The sequence below is a fragment of the Lepisma saccharinum genome, chromosome 10 (genome assembly GCF_977018435.1).
Source record: "Lepisma saccharinum chromosome 10, izLepSacc3.1, whole genome shotgun sequence".
Taxonomy (NCBI): Eukaryota; Metazoa; Arthropoda; class Insecta; order Zygentoma; family Lepismatidae; genus Lepisma; species Lepisma saccharinum.
The window spans coordinates 12,542,845-12,565,045 of record NC_139238.1 but is presented as its reverse complement, the minus strand read 5'-3'; the positions used below and the strand labels follow the sequence as shown (position 1 = coordinate 12,565,045).

Genomic DNA, 22,201 nt, shown 5'->3' with positions numbered 1-22,201 from the left:
CGTTACAAATTACTACTCCTCAAGAAAGTCAAGAATCTGCTTTATCAGGTTTTGCTACTCAACTTCACGATCTCAAAGAGGAATATAAACAACTTTATGTTGATGTAAAAATCAAACCTAGCTATGATGAGTTGGTTCGTACTATCAACGAACACTTGGAACCGGTATTAATCAGACTAGATGACGTAGATACTCGTCAATTTTATTCTATGCAAATTGTTAGGTTACAAAGTGTTCCAAATGCTCGAGGGCACTGGACGTACGTCAATGCTGGCAATGTTTACAAATTATATCCGTACACTCAGGTACATGAATTTTTTGTTGATGGTAGTTTACGATTTCTGAAGTTTAGTTTTCTAAAACATGGAAAACATATTGAAGTTCCTCAGTTTACTATAGTGCGAAAAGATGGTATACACAAGGCAGTTCAAATACCCATTGCATACTGGGATGAGTCTACCAATAAATATAAAGTACATGACGACGAACAATTATCAGTTTTTGATATTGAAATTGGTGACAAGCTAGTATTTGACATAAAGCGGTTATACCCTGAGAACAATCCATTTTATGTGATATTCTCACTTCGAACTCGATGTGAAGACAAGATATAGTTCATGAATTACACAAACCAACCCGTCGCAATTACAAGCGATAAAGTGTAGTAACGAAAGGTATAAATGAATTCTTCCAGGCTGATCTGATCGAGATGGCCCCTCCAAGGGGGACTTTAAAAAAATTTGGATAAGATAAATCATGGTTACAAATATATGCTTACAGTTATTCATACCTTTAGCAAATATGCATGTGCTGTTACCTTAAAATCCAAGACTGGTACTTGTGTTACCGAGGCTTTTAAGTCGATATTTAGTGAGGGAAGGATACCAAAATATTTACAGACAGATAGAGGGAAAGAATTTTACAATTCTACAATTGCTAAGTTAATGCAACAAGATAATATTAAACATTATTCTGCATACAGTGATCTGAAAGCTAGTATAGTGGAACGATTCAACAGAACATTAAAAAATCGCATGTGGAGACAATTTACTTTACAAGGCAATTATAAGTGGGTGCAAATTTTACCCGAGCTAGTCCATGATTATAACAATTCAGTACACAGTACTATTCACATGAAACCTGCTGAGGTAACCAAATCTGATGAGCAACAATTGATTTCTACTGTTTATTGTAAAAAGTATAAATACACTAGCAAGAAGCCAAAGTTTAAAATAGGGGATTAGGTAAGGGTCAGTAAATATAAACAATTATTCGAGAAGGGTTTTACTAAAAATTGGAGTACGGAGTTATTCTCAGTGGTTCAGGTTTTACCAGGGAATAGAAATACATATATCATAAAAGATAATCATAACAAAATATTGAAAGGGAGAGGAACTTAGTAAAACAAAATATCGAGATACATATCTAATCGAGAAAATATTGAAGAAAAATAATAAATTGTATGTGAAATGGTTAGGTCTGCCACACAAAAGTTGGATAGAAGCAAACTAGGTGATTCTTTGACACCAACATGGAATGTGGTACAGCGTTTACCAGATGTAGTGGAAACTAATAAGAAAAATGGAGAGTTGTTACCTGATAACATAAGATGCTTCATTGCACGCCCATCAGGTAATGGAAAAACCAATTTGCTGGTTGATAATTTCTTGCTTGCCCCCAATTGGCTAGATGGGAAAAATAGACACTTGTATGTATTCTCTAAAAGTTTAGAACAACCGAAATACCAACAACTCATGAAGCTGTACGAGGGATTGGGCATAGCTACATTTTCATCAACAATAAAACCTCTCGACCAATGTTTGAAAAATTCTGTTGTGGTGTTCGATGATGTTATTCTGGAAAATCAGAATGAAATTAGAATTCTTTTTACACAGAGTCGTCACAAAGAAATAGACTGCTTTTATTTACCTCAAACTTATTCCAAAATTACCAAACAATTACTACGAGATAATACAAACTTAATCTGTTTGTTTCGTCAAGATCATACTAATTTGAAAGATGTATACGATTATTATGTGGGAGGAGACTTAAATTACAACCAATTTTCAAAATTCTGTTCATCTTGTTGGAACAGCTACGATTTTGGATTTGTTACTATCGACATGACTCGTAAACCTAACAATGATAAATTCAGAAATAAAATCAACGACTTTTTAAACATTGAAACGATATAAAATAATCAATAATCAAAAAAATAAATATGACGAAACATAAAATTGAAGATAATTCGAAATTTTGAGAGTACTTGTCTAAACGTTTCAAAGGTTGGAAATCAGATAATCGAGGTTTTTACGAACAACACAAGCGTCAAGACCAACCTATTATCGATGCAATCAGTGGTCTTGGTAAAGAGATTAAGAGTGTGACAGAACAAAATAAAAACCTCATCAATGAATTGGTACCTCTTACTGCTAAAAAGTATGCAGATTTCCCTCCTACCCCTTTATCTAGTATCCACACACCCCTGGTACTTAAAGAACCACCTGCTAAAACAGCTATAGAAGAATCAGAGAAAATCGAGTTAGGTCCCCTGGCAAGGGATTACCTGAGTACTGGAAAATTCGAAAAAGATGAAGTATTTGGATTGTATCCAACTATGGGGGAATTGAAGGTGTAGTATGGAAAATTGGCAAATCTAATGTTACATTCGAAGGGGATAAGATAAAAATTAATTTGGGTGGGAGAAACAGCTGGCCCAGATATCCTGGTACCGTAGGGCTATGGGAGCTCATTACCAAAAAACAACCAAAAAATTTTACAGAAGATGATTATCAAAGTTACTCTGAAATTTTGACACTCTCTGATGCTTTGTACCAAAATAACGATGCCCGTCAAAAATGTGTGAAATCGAGCAGCGGGGATAAATACAATCAACTAAAAACCGGTAGTGGTATAAAACAATACAATACTCTACCTAAGGAATTTGTATGGATAAACGCTGGGAGATAACTTATAGATAGATTGCTGGTTATAGCACGAGAGGAACTTACTGGGAACAATAATTTCCATAATGAAAAAATGGGTATTGTAAACATGATTAGTGACAAATTAGCTAATTTTATTGTAAATTATCCTAAAGGTATAGGATACTTAATTAAAATTATCAATACTTTACCTCCTAAATTCTGGAATATATCAGAGGGTCGAGGTTTGGTGAATGATATTATTAATAAACTTCCGTTCGAGTTACACGTACCTGGTTACCAATATTGTGGTCCTGGTACAAAACTTGAGAAACGAATAGAATGAGGGGACAGGGGTATTAATCCTCTGGATGCAGCTTGTAAAGAACATGATATTGTTTACACAACACACGAAGATCTGAATGATCGTCATGTGGTTGATCAAAAACTGAAAGAGGCAGCTTTTGGAAGATTAACAAGCAGAGATGCATCATTGGGTGAAAAAATAACAGCATTGGGTACAACCATTGCTATGAATACAAAACAAAAATTAGTTTGGGGTTTGTAATATAAATACCCTGAAAAATAATAATAACAACAAAACAACATGAAACCAAAAGGAGTTGTGTACCAAATACCATATCATGATCTTAAAAATTTAAAACTTAATTCGATTTTAATTAAAAAACAACAAGAAAAGAAGAGACAATGTATAGCGAAAGGAAATGGAATGAAATTATTACTCAGTACGCCACAATTAAAACGATTGCAAAATACAAGAAAGAAAACACACAGTGGAGGATTCATATTCAGCATTCCAGCTATCCTGGCTGCATTGGGGGCAGTTGGGAGCTTAGCTGGGCAGTGCTGCTATTGCCAAAACTGTAATTGATTCGAAAAAAAATAAGGCAGAACTAGAAGAGCAAAAGCGTCATAATCTTGCCATAGAGAAAAAAATAGGCAAAGGTGTAGAGTCTAGAGCACTCAGAAAATTAAAAAAAAGAAGAAGCCCTTACCAACCAAGACATTGAATCTTTAATTAAAATATTTAAAATTAAACACTTCAGGGGGTTTTCATGTCTGATTCTCTCCCTAAAGGTAGTCCTCACTCTCGAGAATGTGGCGTGCTGAATTTGGACAAGTCCGAAAACATTGGTACTCACTGGATATGCTATTATAAACAAAATGACAATGCTTTTATTTTCGATTCTTTCGGAGGGGTATCCCGTACAGAATTAATTCGTTACTTGAAACATGTTAAAATTTATTTCAATGACGATCGTATTCAAGATTTCGATCAAATTATATGTATTCATGTTTGCATTACGATGCTCAGAATTTTAAATAAAATAACAAACATCAAATTAAAAGATTTTCAAAAAGCTCTATTATATATTAAATATGGAAATTTTTCATCTCTCCAGCGAGACTTCGGTTTTGAAACTACATCTTCACAATGATATTATCTATCCAAAATCCATACCTCTAAGAGCATTCTACAGCATGTATCTGATACCGAATGTAACTACCTACAACAATACTATATTAGTAGGTAATGAAAAAATAATTATTCCTCCTGGACAGTATAACTTATCTACTTTACAATTTGAACTTCCAACCACTGTCTTGCTTTCTCAAAATTCTGTAACACACAGAGTAGAGATTGTCACTACCAATGAAACAGTGGACTTATCTACCATGGGAGAACTTTTAGGATTCAAGAACAATAGCAAATTAGAACCAGGTATTAGGCACATAGGTAAATTTATACCAAAATTCTTAGCTATTGAGACATTAAATATTCACTGTAACATTGCCAAAGGTATGATTATCAAAGCAGAAGAAAATTCGATTGGCAGTCACAAGGAGACAGGTATTATTGCTACATTTAAACCGAATTCGTAATTTATGGAACCTATCTTCTATTCTCCAATCCCACCAGTCTATTTCACTGTTTCTATTGCTAAAGTTTATTACATAGAGATAACAATTACAAATGAGAAAAATGAGATCATCGATTTTGCTGGTGCTAATAGCACTGCAATAATATAAATTAATATTTAAAATATACAAATAAATACCAAATGGAAAATATCGAGAGTTATGAATTACAGTCCTTCCCTCCAAACAGGAGGACATTTGCAAATTTGAATCTGCCCAATAAAGAGATACAGTATGACATCACGGTGGGGGTCATCCACATAGATCAGATCTGTATATAAAATATGATATTGTAAAACATAGTAATGGTGAAGAATATCCAGCTACTGCTAATGTAAAACTTATAGATAATTTTGTTCCATTCTTGCTCTCTCAAATTGAAGTCAGAAAGCATGGTACAGTGATTGACAGAATTGATTGTCCTGGAATTACATCCACTACAGTGGGGACATTGAAACTGTCCAAATCAGAGAGTGCATATTATAAAGTTGGTGGGTTCGAAGCTGGAACAAAAATTCAAGCAAAAAGTTACACAGTACTGTTCCCCATAAGATTGCTATTTGGATTTTTCTCTGATTATAAAGAAATTATGTGGAAAGGTGGTTTGAGTGTCATATTTCGCAGAGCACCCAATGATCATAATGCTATCATGAGATACAAAACTTTAAATGCAGATGGAACAGCTAATGAGGCTAGTTTACCCGAAGCTGCGAATATGTGATCCAGTCTATGGAGTTGCGAATGCCTATAGTTGAATATGAATCGAATTATGCTCTCAAATACAAAGCCAACCTTTTTGAAAAATCCTCAAATTCCGATTCAATTTTATACTTATCAATTCATTCAGAAGCCTGTGGAGGGTAAATTGTTTGAATTTGACCTTACTAATCAGTTCCAATCTTTGCATATGACATGCCAGAGTTTGTAGCTGTGCTGTTTCAGACAGGGAGAGATGACAATCAGCAAAAAGATAGCAGCCAGTTTGATAATTGTAAAGTTAAAAATGTGTATCTCAAGAATGGCAGAAATGAGGTGTTCCCTCGTGAAAATTACAATTTAAATATTGCAGAATAAGATTATTTGAAGTTATATGAAGCTTATAGTGCATTTAAAAGAGTAACTGAAGGAAACATAAATATGTATTATAATCCAGATGAGTTCATAGTTCACAGACCAATGTTTTTAATAAATGCGTCAAAAAGAAAATTGGTAGTTATAAATGATCGAACTAATATAAAATTGATATGTGAATTTCATGAAACTCTACCGGAAAATACTACATGTAGTGCTATATTAATAGTAGAGAAATCATATGTATATGATGTAAAGAATGAGAGAGTGATAGAATAATTTTAAATAGACTAGAATAGAATATAAAATGTTATTATTTTATTATTTACTTCAGAGCCTTAGGCTCGATAAAAATATATGAATAATTATATATAACATTAAAAAATTATATATTAATATTTTTATCAACTTTTTAATTTACATTTATTACAATGTTTTGACTTCACATTTTCATAGTGTGCATATTCTCTAGTATGGATGTTACAATATAATATTTCTAATTTATTGTCATGGCCATCGAGAGCTATTTTATTTTTTATTGTAGTATAAACAGTATGATTTTTGTTGGTAAGATAATATGCAGACATTAATTTTTTCATTTTTATTTTCAAATAAACAATTTTTAAAATCATCCATTGTCAGTCTTTCTATATTTGGTCATTTTATACCCTTAGATTTTATAATTTCTTCTTTTTTCATCTATTTTGATACAATATATTTTTGCTCTGAGTCCAGCAAATTCTGATATCATAGATCCTGCTGCTTCATCTTTCATTTTCCCAGGGATCATCTTGTTATCAACACTGTATAATAAATTATATAATGGACAATCTTTTGGATAGTTACTATAATCAAAATTTTCTTTCATATCTAGTAAATCTTTGTACAAATCCTCTGTTTCTATTTCATATATAAAACTATCAGTATCCATGTATGCTACTTTTATGTTTTCGTATCTAGCTTGCATCACATCATAATGAAATTTATACATTTCTAATTTAGATAATTCAAGAATTGTAACACCTGCAGCTATTGGCACATCACACACTACATCGGTGTTACTTCTTTCAATAAGAGTCATATTTTCAGTAATTTCTCTAAATCTTTTGTATGTAGGATCAGCAATAAGTTTCAAATTTTTTTTCCAATTGGTCACCAAACTACACCTCAATCGATTTTTTTGTTCTCTAAAAATTTTCCATATATGGCATTAATTATTAATTTATAAAGATCTTTCAAAACTTTAGAATTTGTTTGTATTCGATTGTTTGTATTTTTCACAATATATTGAGCTAACCATTTTGTTTGATCAATTTTTAAACCCCTACGGATTCTTGTTATTAACATACCTTGCTTTTCGTAATATTGTAACATTCGATAATGAAGTACATAATTATTTTTGTTTTCGAATGTTAACATTAATTTTGTTTCTTCTGTACCTGGAACCTTTTGAGATACTGGTGCCATAGCTATTCCATGGTGTTTCTCATGACGCAATGGTGGGTATTGTATATCAACTTCCAATAGACAACCTTTTGGATGATCTTCAGGCCATTTAAAGAAATCCCTGTCTTCAAGTTCTTTCTGGGTCATCCATTCGTAATTACCAATGGGGAGTGATTGAGTCATAACATACCCATATACAGTATATATATATATATTGTTCATATCAATATAGTGAATATATTTAGATTTTTTATTAGTATCATAATCAGATAAATATTTATTGTTTGCTTTTATATATCTCAAAGGACACGTATAGCAGATTCAACAAATGTAAACTGCTCACTATCTTCGAGAAGACCAATTTTAACTCCAGTATTTAAAAGTATAGCTTTCCAAGATAAACCAGGTGTTGTACATATAAAAACAGGATCCAAATTATATTTTTCAAAACAATTTTCTCGAAAAGTATCGAACACAGCAGTCAACAAGAGAACATCTAATTTCAAATAATAATCATGATAATCTCCCATTGTTTCGCAACCTAGCATGTCCCAAATTGTGTGTGCAAGTTGATAATCCTCCTCGCTACATTCTTTATCTTGAAGATGGTTATAAAATGCTTCTCTCGGTGGTAACTGTCTCTCTTCAATTTTTTCAAAATCATCCATGTATTGATAGGGGTAGACTCCTTTTCTCATTAGCAAATTTATATCACATTCCCCAAATTCCTTTTTTGTATAAATAAATTTGTCTTCGGTTAATTGTTTGAGCAGAGTAGCTAAACTACTGGAAAGAAACAGATATGAATCCAAAAATTTAAGAACAACTGTTCTTTTATTTTCTAATCTGATAGTTTTCTCTACAATAATATATTTTTCTTAAGTCTGTGATATAATATTAATATTCTCTGCATCATAATCTAATTCTTTAATAAATAAAGGTGTATCAAAATTATCATAATTACTGGAATAAAAAATTGTTTTTCTATTTTCAAGTTACATGAATTACAAATCATATGGATATATTTTCTATTAAAATGGTTGTGGTGTAGAATTTTTTCATTATCTAAATCAAAATTACTTTTACAGTATATACATTGTATGGCATTATTATATTCCCGTTGTTGTTCTGGTGTAAGTTTCTTCATTGGTTTTTCTGTATGTAAGAATGGAGCAAGAATTTTTACCCACTCTCGAAGTGTTTCAATATTTTTTTTGGCTGCATCTTCACCTCGATATATAAACGGTTCTCTTAAGTTATCTGGTATCTGGATCCCGTAAGTATTTATTAATTTTAGTCCAAAACTACAAGCTTCATGCTTTTTATATGTCTTGTATGTGATGTACTTGAATCTTGGTTAAAATTGTTTGCTATTAGCTTTTGTACTGTTTCCAAATCAGCAGAGATTATAAATGGATGTTTTAGCAGTGCCCTAAACATAGAAAATTTTATACTTTTCTTTGAAAATTTGTAAGTTACATGAGGATGAGTATTACAATTTCTAATATGTTGCTCTAATTCTTGTCCGCTTGATATTTTACCCCTTCCATAAAATATTTTCAGACATCTATCACATATAGTAATTTTACCACGATGTGGTGTTACTTGAATTTTTGTCAATTTTTGGAGATCCTGTATGAGACAGTAGTGTTTTTTTTATTTTTTTAACATATAATAAATTTATAGTGTGTATATCATGTGGTAATGAATGATTCTGTTTGAGTACATAAATATCATCATTTTTTCATTATAACTATAAACATGAACAGCTATCGATCGATTATTGTGTTCTTTGTATTGTTTTTCAAATTGCTCGATAGCTAAAATGTCTACTGAATATTTTATTCCTTTCTAAATTCTATTTCAAATTTTTTATATTGGGAAATACGATATTTATGATCTTTAGCTGGATGAAAATGTGCTATGATGCACCAAAGAAAACATTTATTGTCATCATTTTGAATATTCGATACACCTTTTTTGTTTCTGATCTTTTCTGGTAATCTAAAATAACTAGATCCACTTCTCCCTCCAAGGGAGTGATATTTTGCTATTTTCAATTCAAGCTTATGGTCTGTATCACAAAGTGGCCATCCTGAGTTTCTTTTATCAAAATTTTCATGTTTTAACTTAAGTTCTTCACAAAAGCTATCATAAATATCATCTAATTGATGTTTGTTACTATAGTGTAGAATTTTTGTAAGAGTATAATGATAAAAATATCTTCTTGATTATTAGAAGAATTTCTATAGTTTGATGATAAAATAAAATTTATTTTGAGAGAATATATTGTAAGTTGACTATTTATTTTATTTATTATTTGGGGTTTAAGTTTAGTTAGAAAATGGGGAATATCTAATGCTTCATTATTTATATCAGTTGTATCATATATAATATGATCTAAAAAATGTTGATTATTCATTTTTTTATAATTAAGTTTTGGAATTAGTTTTAAATATACAATTTTTTTGTGGTTTCTTAAATTAATTTAAAAATTTATAAAATTTGAGATTGGTCTTATATATACAAAAAACATTTTTTAAGATGACATATTTATAATTAAAATAATTAAAAAATATATGTTATTTAAAAAACAAAAAATATAAAAATATTTGTTTTTTTTAAATGTTAGTATACAAAACTATATATTTTTTGGTAATAAACAAACCTCTTCTCTGTTTACTTTGATCAAAAATCTGTTTTAAAGTTTTAACAACTGGAGGATATGAGAATATGCAAGTACGGTATCTTTGGTTTAGATATAAATGGACCGAATGTATACTGGGGTATTTTGCAATTTTTTTTTAAATTGACTCATGAGAGACAATTATTTTTTACAGTTAAAAAAGTAATAGATTTCGGTTTAATTATTCGAAAAACTGGAAATTTTAAAAAAATTGGGTGTTATAGGGGAAATTATCTAAATCTTAGAATTTTTATACAATAAAATTGAAATTTAAGCTCTTGCGTAAAACAAATTTTCAGTTTTTTACACTTGGGAAATCAGCTAAAATCATGATTTTCAGTTAAATTACACTAAGAGAGCTCAATATGAAATTGTTAGATTTTCGGGGGGTGGCCGCTCGACCCCCGTTTCCTACTACTCCGAAATAAAACTCATTCCTGAAGCCCAACAAGGGTGACGAGAACGCGTTCCCCAACCGACAGTAGGAACGAACAACGACACAGGCCAATGTAAAATATAAATACGTATGCACGTAGAAAATGATACGATAAGGAGAAAAAGACTGTACATTACAATAAAAACACATTAATTGAGTTCAATTAAGAAGAATAACTTATATGAAAAACTCGATATGCTGACCAAGACAGAAATTTATTTTATTATAAAACATAAACTAAACATAACGTTTCAACCTTCTAGCAAGGTCTTCTTCAGACTCTGAACCAAGTACAAATGTAACAAGGTAAAAACAGGACGATATATATATATACACAAACATTACTCCCCTTCAGACTATTAGAAAGTTGTTCTGGAACATTCTAGCAGGTGGCTTTACCTTGTCAACTGTATTTTCACCTAAAAGGTTAAACATATTTTCTTCCATCTAGAATGTGGTTGGACTCTTTATATCACGCTCTTTTTCCTTCATTCTTCTTCCTTCTTCTCTCCTCTTTCTCTCTTGTCCTTTCCACTCTTTCTAACAACTTATTCCATTCTTTGTATATCTTCAGTCACCCATTCCAGTTCATTGTGTCTTCTTCATCTTTCTTCACTATTACCTTGACCTCCCTCCTTTTTCTCACTAGTATTCTCTTCTCCCTTCCTATCTGCTTAGCCTCATCCCACTCTGTAATTTCTGCGTTGGTCAGCATATTGAGTTTTTCATATCATGGAAACAAGGCTTACTGTTGTTAAAATAAATTATATTTGTCTTGCAGGTTTTAAAATGTGCAGATGGGAAGAAACCATATTCGATTCGCAAATTCCACGACAAATTTGGTATGGTCCTGGGAAGAATGTACACTTTCACAGCACAGATTATCGAAAAGGAGGTGGCAATAGCTTGCTACACTTTGGGGATGAAAGTTTGCAGGTCTGCAAAAGAGGTCACAAATCCGGACGAGGCGTGTTAATTTCTTCACCTTGTTTTTGTATATTCCATTCTTTCCTGGAATGTTTGAATAACAATGAATAAACTGGTGTTCCTAGCATAACTGACTTCGTATGTATTCATTATAACCTCCTTTAATTATAAATTATAATTATAAAGGTACTGTACCCTACTGACCTTGAACTGAAATTTCTGCATGGAACTCAGTTGAATTGCCTTCTTTTAATTGTTAGGACAATAATATGCATGTTGCTATGTAAAAAGAAGGTGCAACTAACAGTGGCGTGGCAAGAGGTGGTCGAAGTGGGGGACCACCCGGGGTCTCGCGCTTGGAGGGGCCTCGGATCCCATGGGGTTGATACAAAAAATATAATAAATAGAAGTGAGAAAAATAGCTGAAATGGCAAATCTTTATGGACAATAAAATTAAAACATTCTGTTTTTATCTGGTTTTAAATTTTAATTTAACTTTATAATTTGAGTGAATGCGTCAAATGAGAAACGTAACGTACAGGCGGGCGGGACCTAAGCCTAAGCGGTCCCGGGAAAAAGTAAAAATTATTGTTGTATACCTTCGGCCGTGATCAAGAAAGTGTGGGGCCCTAACACATCCGCTGTACGCCTTCATGGCGTGGTGCAAAGCACAGTGGGGCACTTTACCTTTTTCTTATTTCTCATGTGAAACATTTACTCAAAAATTGACGATAACTAGCTTGGATATTTTTATACATCTATTATTTTCTTGAATAAAAAGCACTTTGTCTTATCTTTTCTTCTTTCTCTTAACCTTCCACTCACGATTTTAATATAGCCTATTAACAATATAGAACCTCCAACTGACAAGAAGCAAGATGTGGGGCATTTCAATCCTTGCGGTTGTTTTGAACTCAAGGAGACCTGGGTATTTGTCTTCTTTTGAATACATAAATGACAAAGATAGACAAGTTGTTAAACATGAAAATTCACAGGTAGAAGAGGTTTGTATAATTATTAATGTAAGTGTAACCCCAACCAGCCATTAAAAGCGATTACTTGAAATTCTTGAAAGAATCTAACAGTACATAGGGCCCCAAATTTTGTTACGGCACTGCGTCAAATATTTTATTCTACAAGAACATTTCAGGCGTATTCAACAAAACGAGATTCACAATTATCACCTAAGTCCAGAAATTCAAATTTAAGTTGTACAATTAATGTGCAACAAAGTGAAAATTGCTATATTATTTAGAAAGTCAAATTAGCTGTACCAGTTGACTATACCAAAGATTTTACACGTATGGAGCAAATGATGATCGTTTTAAGATTTGTTGATATTGAAACAGATTGTGTTGAAGTGCCAGTCTCGAAGCTAGATATTTTGGCGCCCTACGAAGGATAGTGGTTTAGTTCTCCCTTTCCCGCGCTCTGCTAAACACCAACAATTTATGTGCGTCCTTCGATATTTTCTTCTCATCCCATGGTTTGTGATATTTACTTCCTACAAATTTTGAAATGAGGAAACCAAGAAAAACTCATTAAAAATAATATAGGTTATATTTAAAGATTTTTACTTTGCACTTCTGATTTTAGAAAAAGTTTTAGGATACGCGTATTTAAGTAATTTTCAGTTATGTCTTAGTGCTTGAAGAAAATCGTTAGAAACATACTATTTCTACTACTTTGGTTAAAGAAAATTCCAGCAGTGTGTTACAAGTGTGTCATTTTTGTTAGTAATGTATTATTATTATTTAAACACGATAATCTGCTCACGTATCCCTGAAGATTTTGTATCGATTCACATTGAAATTTTATATTTAAAGAACGGATGGGGGAGGCATTCTAATCTCGCCCAGGGCCTTGTGATTTGTTGTTACGCCACTGTCAACTAGTCCAAGCCTCATTGCATAAAATTTGATGAGATCACCATAATATTATGGTATAACTTATGGTTTAGATGTGTTCCACAATGGTGCTATATAATAAAAGGTTTTCTATTCTTTAGGAACAATGGTGAGAATAACTGTTTCAAATTTTATTCTATCTATGGGGGTGTCTTGAAGAGGGGTGGACACCCCTGCTCGAGACACAGTGTAGGGAAGTAAGTTTAATATACTCCTCTTGTACTTTGAAAATACTGCGTGTTGTTTTGTCAGCACTTGCAGTAATATCAAAGGGATGTTCAACAGAGCCAGTCCTGTGAGACACACTCAATCAAATTTGACATGAAGGGGGTAAAAGCTCCCTTCAGCTATGCCTGAGGGGCCAACAATCGTATAACGCTGTGTATTGGAGCAGACACCATCACACCACTATCTTCAGAGCTACGCTGTGGGCAGGAAAGAAATCACAATGGGATAAAATGAAATATGATTCGAAAACTGTTTTCCTTTGTAGTATCCTGCATGCATCAATAAAAAAATTATTGAACTACAATAATCGGGTCCAACTTTTTCTTTTAAATCCTCCTCAGAATATAACATCAAACTTTTTCTTTGTGTAAGGTTGATTGATTGATTGATTTGCTATATTTTACTTCGCTTTTTGTGCCACTTTTGGCTAATTTGCGAAGATAGGGATGAGTGATGACATGATGAAATTGATGGAAAAACATCCATTCTCAGGCCGGGATTCGAACCCGGGACCCCCACTCTGCCATGGAGCCGGCCCCTTGTGTAAGGAAAAGTTATTACATATACTCATAAAAGATGAAAATTGAAAAATATTATCAAACGTGTTACTGCAAACAAGAACAACTAACAATACATGAATAAATCTCTACCAATCTGAATAAATAGGAACTAGTGTGGCCTCCCCGATGGCGTAGTGGTAACGTCTTCACCAGTCATTGAATTGGGCCGGTATGAACCGGTATGGCATACCGGTAGTGAATTAAGATGTCAAAAAGCATACCGACAGTAAAAATTTAAAATTGGCACTTATTGATTGGAGCTGATCGCACAAGTAGCTACGCAATGGTCAATAATGTACTCACTCATTTATCTCTCTGTCTCTCTCTCTCTCTCTCTCTCTCTCTCACTCTCTCTCTCTCTCTCTCTCTCTTTGTTGTGATAAAAGAGAGAGAATGAGAATCGATATTTTATTTAAGAAATCACACAAAAAAGAATTGTATAAGACAGGTCTGTGCATACGAGCATATCGGTAGTAATATATTTCCAATTCGGCCACTGGCCGTCACCCTATAATCAGTGGATCCAGGGTTCGATGACCGGTGGAAGCACATCTCACTTCAAACTGTAGATCCAATCCTGGTTAGCCTATCTGTGCATAAAGTGGACACAAAACAAAAACTCAAACTAAAATGTGAACTATTTTTAATTTCTATAAAGTTGCACCCCTCATTAGAAGATAAACTCTCCATTCACATCGACCAATATTATTTGGCAACCCTGTCGGAACGCAGGTGCGCATGCGTAGAAGTTTCCCATGCTGAGGCAGCAGAGGCAAGTCTGGCAATCAGTCTGCCATGGAAAGTTGGTCAGTTCATACACGAACACACCGCTTGATTTCAGACTCTGTAGTAGCCCGTGGACATAAAACAAAGCACACGTTATAGTTCTAATTTCAATTTACTGCACACATGTGTCTGCAAATATACACATTGAAACATAGCACACCGATTATTGCATCGTGTGAAGTATACTGATACACAATACAGAGCACTTTGAAGTTCTATAGCTAGAAACTTTCTCACTGTTCCACAACAGTTCATAGTGACTGTTTTCTGGAGTTTTAAATACCCTGCATTTAATGTTGGGATTTTCTGTTAAGTCTGCAAAATCCAGTCCACGGTGTACTAGATGGAAGCACCAGGCTACGCAGAATTTGTTTTTTGAGGAGCTCTGAGTCGCCAGGAAATTTTGGGAAGCGGTGGGTTAGACCATTGGTAACAGTTGAATAGTACAAAATAACAATTATTATTATTATTATTATTATTATTATTACTACTAGGGCCTCCCCGATGGCGCGTCGCCTTGTAATCAAGGTGTCCCGGGATCGATACCCGATGGAGGCACATCGTGGTTCGGACCCCACTTTAAACTTAGGTCCAGTCCCGATTAGCCTTACTGTGCATAAAGTGGACTTAAAACACCAAATCAACCAACTACTACTACTATCATCATGGTTATGATTGTTATTATACTTTAATAACTATTACAATATAATAGAACTAAAACAACTGATTACAAATTATTTATTGATATTATTATTGTTGTTATTATTAATTACTATTATTATTATTTTATCCTTTGGGATAAAATGAGTGAACATCTAACTCAATTGTTTTTCACCTTTTAAAGATTTCATAAAATTACTGCACTAAAATGCACAACTTCCATTTTTTTACTAACCTTTACACACAAATGCACGGGGGGAAATTTTAGTCAAAGTGTATGTTATGTAACCTTTCATAAAACTCTATTGTTTAGAATTTTGAAAACTGTGAAACCATTTATTCTTCTGATAAAATGGTACAATATAACATTCGTTGGTTTCTGTTTTCTGAATGTTCCGATACATTCTATTAGATTTAACCAGCACAAGTGGAAGATGTTAGCTTAGGGGATGTTTTTAGCCTTAGGGGTTAGGGGAGGGATGATCATACTGTCTAACATGTTTGCTAGCTTTGGAGTGGGGTACCATTCCCCCCGCAAACCCCATTACTTCGAGCACTGAATCTAGAGAGGTTCTTCCTTTGGTTATTATGTTCGAATTCTAACTAACTGAACTATATTTATGTTATTAACAGTGAAAATAACAATTCACTATTTTTTGGTAACTTGAAATGAGTGATATTATATGGCTGCATGTTAGGAGAGAAATGCACAATGCAGTATTACCATTGTTTTAAAAGTAATTCCAAGACAAAAAGAATCGCCATGGTCATTTGAAGAGGGGCTGCATTTACATCTTTGGTATTTCCCGAGTTACTAGGGTAGTTTGAAAAGTAAGGTAAACGAAGAAGAGATGCCCACCATAATCGAAATTGATGCACGGTCGTTAAGTTGGATTCTTAGAACGAGCATTGTGAGGTTATTGTTTATAAAATGATTTCTCCTGGTCTACAAAATAACTGCTCACAGCTTGAATCACATCATCGTTATCTGAAAATCGTTGCCCTCCGAGCCATCTTTGAGGTTAGGGAACAAATGGAAGTCAGAGGGAGCTAGATCTGGCTAATGGGGCGGATAATCCAACAACTTGAACTTAATTATGTTCATGGATTTTAGCCATAGAGACCATTGACGTGTGAACAGGCGCAGTGTCCTGTTGTTTTTTTTGTCCAATTTTGAAATGGCTTGCACGTTTACCTACTTCGCGTGATCAAACAATAATCTCACAACGTACTCTGGGCTGAAACTCTGGAAGGGCTCGTTTGAAAGATCAAACATAACGACCGTGCATCGACTTCGATTATGGTGCTGCCATCTCTGCTTCGTTTACCTTAGTTTTCAAACTACCCTCATATTTACTGCTCTGATTTGAAAATGTTAGTGTGTCAAAATATCGCGAGTAGCTGTACCCCCTGCACCGAGTACGCCAGTGCATGGAAGAGAAGTTGATATTTTGATGCTTATGAGAAAGCCATTCCTTACACGCCACCATTTTTATTACTATAATGGATTTATTTCAAACCGAACTTTAATTCGAACAGAAGTATTATATTTGCCTTGAAATCATCTTCAATGTTACACGTTTTTAATTTTTTTCATATTTTTTTTATTTTCATTTATGTATCTTCATTTCTGTTACAGACAGACAGACAGATAGATAGATTAAAACATTCCCACCGTCATGGCGGAGTGGTTATCCCAGCGCGCTACAAAGCCAGGGGTCCCGGAATCGAATCGAGACCTGGGCATGGATGTTATTTGCGAATATCCTTTCGTCAAGTTCATCATGTTATCACTCATTCTCATCTTCGCGATTAGCCAAAAGTGGCAGAAAAGTAGATTAAAATAAACCAAATCCATCAATACACGGTGTCTCAAAAGTAATATCGCAAACTGACACAGGTGAAAGTACACGATAATAGAAGCAAAAAAGTCTCCGTAAGCATGGGTCTGCAAATGAGCCGTTTTCGAGATAATTGCGAATGTGTGATTATAAGCCGCCACTGTCTTCGTTGTTTGTAAACGTTGTCCTAGTTGGTAAAATTCTAATAATACAGTAAGAAAAGTCATTGGAGATCTCATCGCTTTTATTGAACATTCTACTCTAACTGTGTACTGATTGTATCCATCATGTTGGATTACAACGCCACCTCTCGAAAATGTTCTGTTTTGTAAACACAGAGCAAACCTCGGAACGCCCAAGGAGTAAAGCACTCGGTGTTTACAAAATGCAATCAGTGACACATTTGCACACATCATTATCATTTTACCAACTAGGATGACGTTTACAAGCAATGAATTCAGTGGCGGCTTGTAATCACATATTCGCAATTATCTCGAAAACGGCTCGTTTGCAGACCAATGTTTACCGAGATTTTTTTGCTTCTATTATCGTGTACTTTGACCTGTGTCAGTTTGCGCTATTACTTATGAGACACCCTGTACAATATAGCAAACTCTTATTTACTATAATAAATTTGAATAATCAAAAGTAGAAATGGTTAAGTGGAAGAAGAGGCTTGTGCCTCAACTTCACCATCCAACACAAGAAAATAAATAAATGTTTTTCGGTAATTCGAATTTTGGTTCGAACTTTATTCGTGTCCCCTTGGAGTACGAATTACGAAGAGTCCACTGTATACTGTTTGTTAGGCAGTTGTTATTTATATAATTTAGAGGCTGAGAAAAGTATAATAAATAACAGTGTGGCGCCTGCATTGCGTATTCGGACTCGTTCAGGAAATCCAAATATGTCCTTTCCGAAAGAGACTTTAAAATTTAATGGGTTGATATTTAAAACATTCCTTACTATACACAGACGAAATATTTCGAAAGTGATGGATTTACTCGGTATAGTGGAACCACAAGCAAAAAAAACTTGCGCAGAAGCACATCGCGCGGGCGGTTGCGGGAAAGGGCAGGGGGAAGCAACCCGCTGGCTCACGTCAGCGTTGCCAGGCATATTGATTTCTCGGGAGTATTCCTTAATAAACTATTGCTATAGAACCTCCAACGGCGAGCTTAAAAACACGTTTCCTGCTCATCTTACTTGAGCATGGAGGGGAGATGTGGAGTGGAACTCCACTCAGCCATGAAAAGTGCTGTTTGAACTGTGAAATTATGTCAAACGCTACTCAATTGTGCTAGGACATTATTTTATTACTTTTACTACATTACTATTTTTAGATGGCTGTATTTTATCCCACCCTAAACTCTATTTCTATTTTAGTTATTTTACGTCGCTTTTGTGCCTCTACGGGTAAGTACGACAATATGGATGAATGAAAAACTGATGAAATGGATGATGTGACACAAACACAGTGAAACGTCCTTGCCTTACGAGGTAGAAACACTGACTTCGTAGCGTGGGCAAATTATGTTATACATGTATGTGTTTGTGGGTGTGTGGGTGTATTTCTAGCAGATGGGGAGGATGGGTGGCACCCTAGCATAAGCATTGCTTTTTGATTTTTGATTTGATTTAGTTTATTTTACTTCGCGTTTTGTGCCTCTTGGCTAATTTGCGAAGATGGGGATGAGTGATGAAATGATGAAATTGATGAATGGACATTCACAAACAACCAAGCCCGACCAGGATTCGAACCCGGGACCCTTGGCGTCGCAGCGCGATGTGCTAACCACTCGGCCACAGGGTTGGGCCATAAGCATTGCTATCTTGAATTATTGAGGAAGACATGCTGTCTAATTCACCAAATATATTTCACATACGTAATGCATTTTCTCATTATGGTGCAGGATGCTGGGTTTAGCATAGTGTTGCCCACGGGACGAGACGGGACAGGCTTTTAAAAAATTCGAGACGAGACGAGATTGACCATGTGTCATAAGACAAACGAATATTTTCGAGACGAGACAGCATTTCCACGATACTCCACGAGACGAGACAGGCCAAAGTCTCGTCTCGTGGGCAACACTAGTTTAGCACCATTGTTACAAAAGTATCTGTGACATTTACACCGTAAACAATGCGCGCCACTCCCATTGCCCCTCTTCCCCAGTTCGCACGACTATGCCGCCCCTCCGCCCCCAAGAACGTCGTTCATCCGCTACTATTAGATCATCGGATTTTGTAGCAGATCTTCTTGTTTCCCAAGGAACAATCTCCCGAATTTTTCAAATCTGACCTGGCAACACTGCCCCGAACACCGATAACGGCAGGGGAGTTGCGCGAACGCTTTGGACGGAAGGTTTTTTTCCTTGTGGTCGAGCTATACAATATAACTATCATTCAAATACTGTCATGAGTAGGGCTAGGATTTTGATGCAAATGCATCTTCTTTTTGGGTAAGACAGAAACATTGCATAAGTAGATAGGAACGTGTTTTACACGTAAGTGAATAAATTGGGATGCCTTTGTTAGGGCATTTTTTTTGCATTTTTTTACCCTTTTTGGATTAATGGTCGTTTTTTAAACTTTTTAAACCTTTTAAGTCATTTTTCGGCCTTTTAAAAGTCATCTTATGCATTTTTCTACATTTTGGTGAAAGAAGGGGCATTTTACATGCAAATGTAACCCTTTGAAGGAGAGAGGTTTAGACTCTCGTCTCATTGCCTTCAGCGCAGTTTTGAAATTATGTGCACAATTGTTGATACAAGCTGGAGTGTAACAATTCAGCTCAAACAATGTGATTTCCCACTCTATTAATAAATATATTGTCGTCAGATGGATTACTGTTAAAAAACAAGGGGTATAAAGTTTTGTGCTCTGTATCGGACATTTCGTCACGGAAGCAATTAGCACTCCATGGAATTCAAAGTGACTTAACAGCAAGTGATATTGTTCATTTGAAGTAGGGTCAAGTGCCCATATTTCGGATACTTAATTTCAAATTAGATTTTCAGTACCTAAATGTAAACAAAATAAGCCATAAATGTGTTGATAAACATTGAACATATATTTATTAATGTTTCTGAAAGTTATATTAACATTTATAAGAAATACTTGGTATATTTTATGAAACACAGAATTGTATGCATATTTTTAGTCTGACAAAAAGGTTGCCTAATGTCGGATAGGGTATTTCCTAATTTCGGATAGGGTTACTAATGAGTGTTTGAAAAGGGTGCACAATTTCGGATAGTCGAAATTATGTACCCGTGCAGCATCCGAAATTAGGAAACCCAGTCGCATATTCAATATGGCGATTCTGTGCGTTCCCCCTCTGAAATAATGTGACTGAAACTACGTAATAATGTTTGCTGAATCTCTCAAGATTATATAAAATTTAGACAGAAGTGAGTAAATATTAACCTTCCAGTTGTAGGCCTTAAGTTTGGATGGTTAAATATTACATCAAAACTCCGGAAAAGTCAGAAATATCAGCCACACACTAAAGAAACATTGCTGAAGGTCACGCACAAGGGTGAAACTTTGGGACGAAGTAGCGTGTTAGTTGGCACTATCTGCACTTCGGCGCTACTGTTCTAACATGGAAATTTCTTGGTATCCGAAATTAGGAACCTATCCGAAATATGGGCACTTGACCCTACGCTCTTCTTGTGTTGGTGGAAGTCGCGAGAAGTTTTTCCATGGCTCTCTTGTCGAACAACCGACAAGCATTCACTTTTGAAAATGTGCATATGATTTTCATTGTAACTCAGTACTTAAAGTGCAAAAGATGACAAAAAGTGAACTTTCTTACTTGTACTACCATACGCAATGAACATGTGGATTTCTCTTGGTAGTTTATAAATTTGTTTTACAAATCTTTCTAAGTTTATAGGGCATTTTCTTGGATGTATTAGGTCATAAATGCATTTTTTAAAGGTCATTTTTTCACGATTTTAAGGTCATCAAAACCCTAGCCCTAGTCACGAGACATATATCCCATGAAATAACCTTCACAAATGGTATTATCTTCTCTGCCGCGCCATTGAAGAACTTCCTGACGCTGCTTCCTGACGATTGAAGAGATTGTGAACATCCTGCGTTCCCCAGGATACATGCTGTACGTGTGGATAAAATAAAGAATAATTCAGAATGCCATGCCACCGTGAATGTTTTGCAATCATGCGCACAACAAAAACATTAATTTTTCAAAAAGTAAGGCCTAACGTTTGATTTGTCACTCCAAAGAAAAATATGTTTCGCATAGCATTCTTTACCGGGATCTTCATCATCGCCTTCATCATAGAAGGATCAAGGGCTGCATCTGCAGTGGTAAGTCTATACCAGGGGTTTTCAAACTTATACCACTATACCAAAAGTCATACGTTCGCCGTATGACCAAGTAATTTTACGGGGTTTTCAATGCTAACATTTGAAATTGCATGATATTGCCGATACCACTTGGAACCGATTCCCACCGATAACGATACCCATACTTGATTTTTTTAAAATTAAAAGTTGTTCAAAATACAGGATGACCGGGCTAGAGGTATACAAAAATACACACATATATTTTAGCATCTGTTAAGTTTATTAACTTTCTTGTCCTGGTTATGTACAAAGTATGTCAGAAGGTTTTTACGTACGTTGGTACACCTCAATGTTAGCATAATTTGTAGCTTGACACGTATCCAAACGAATAGTCAAGTTGTGCCAAGTGTTGACCAGAATTTGAAGCGTTATTAGTGCAACGATACGCTGTCTCAAATCACTTTCCGTGAT

At 34.6% G+C, this 22,201-nt stretch overlaps 2 protein-coding genes across 2 annotated transcripts in view; both read left to right on the top strand.

The window, feature by feature from the left end:
* The window catches only part of LOC145994212 (uncharacterized), a 58,003-nt gene extending 46,444 nt beyond the window's left edge, over positions 1-11,559 (top strand). The window contains exon 4 of the mRNA XM_083130307.1: positions 11,286-11,559. Within this exon, the coding sequence (XP_082986433.1) occupies positions 11,286-11,480 (195 nt within the window). The 3' untranslated portion in view covers positions 11,481-11,559. The remainder of the gene's footprint in view (positions 1-11,285) is intronic.
* Positions 11,560-21,575: 10,016 nt separating this feature from the next.
* Positions 21,576-22,201, top strand: part of LOC145994211 (uncharacterized) — a 28,243-nt gene continuing 27,617 nt past the window's right edge. The window contains exon 1 of the mRNA XM_083130306.1: positions 21,576-21,751. Within this exon, the coding sequence (XP_082986432.1) occupies positions 21,674-21,751 (78 nt within the window). The 5' untranslated portion in view covers positions 21,576-21,673. The remainder of the gene's footprint in view (positions 21,752-22,201) is intronic.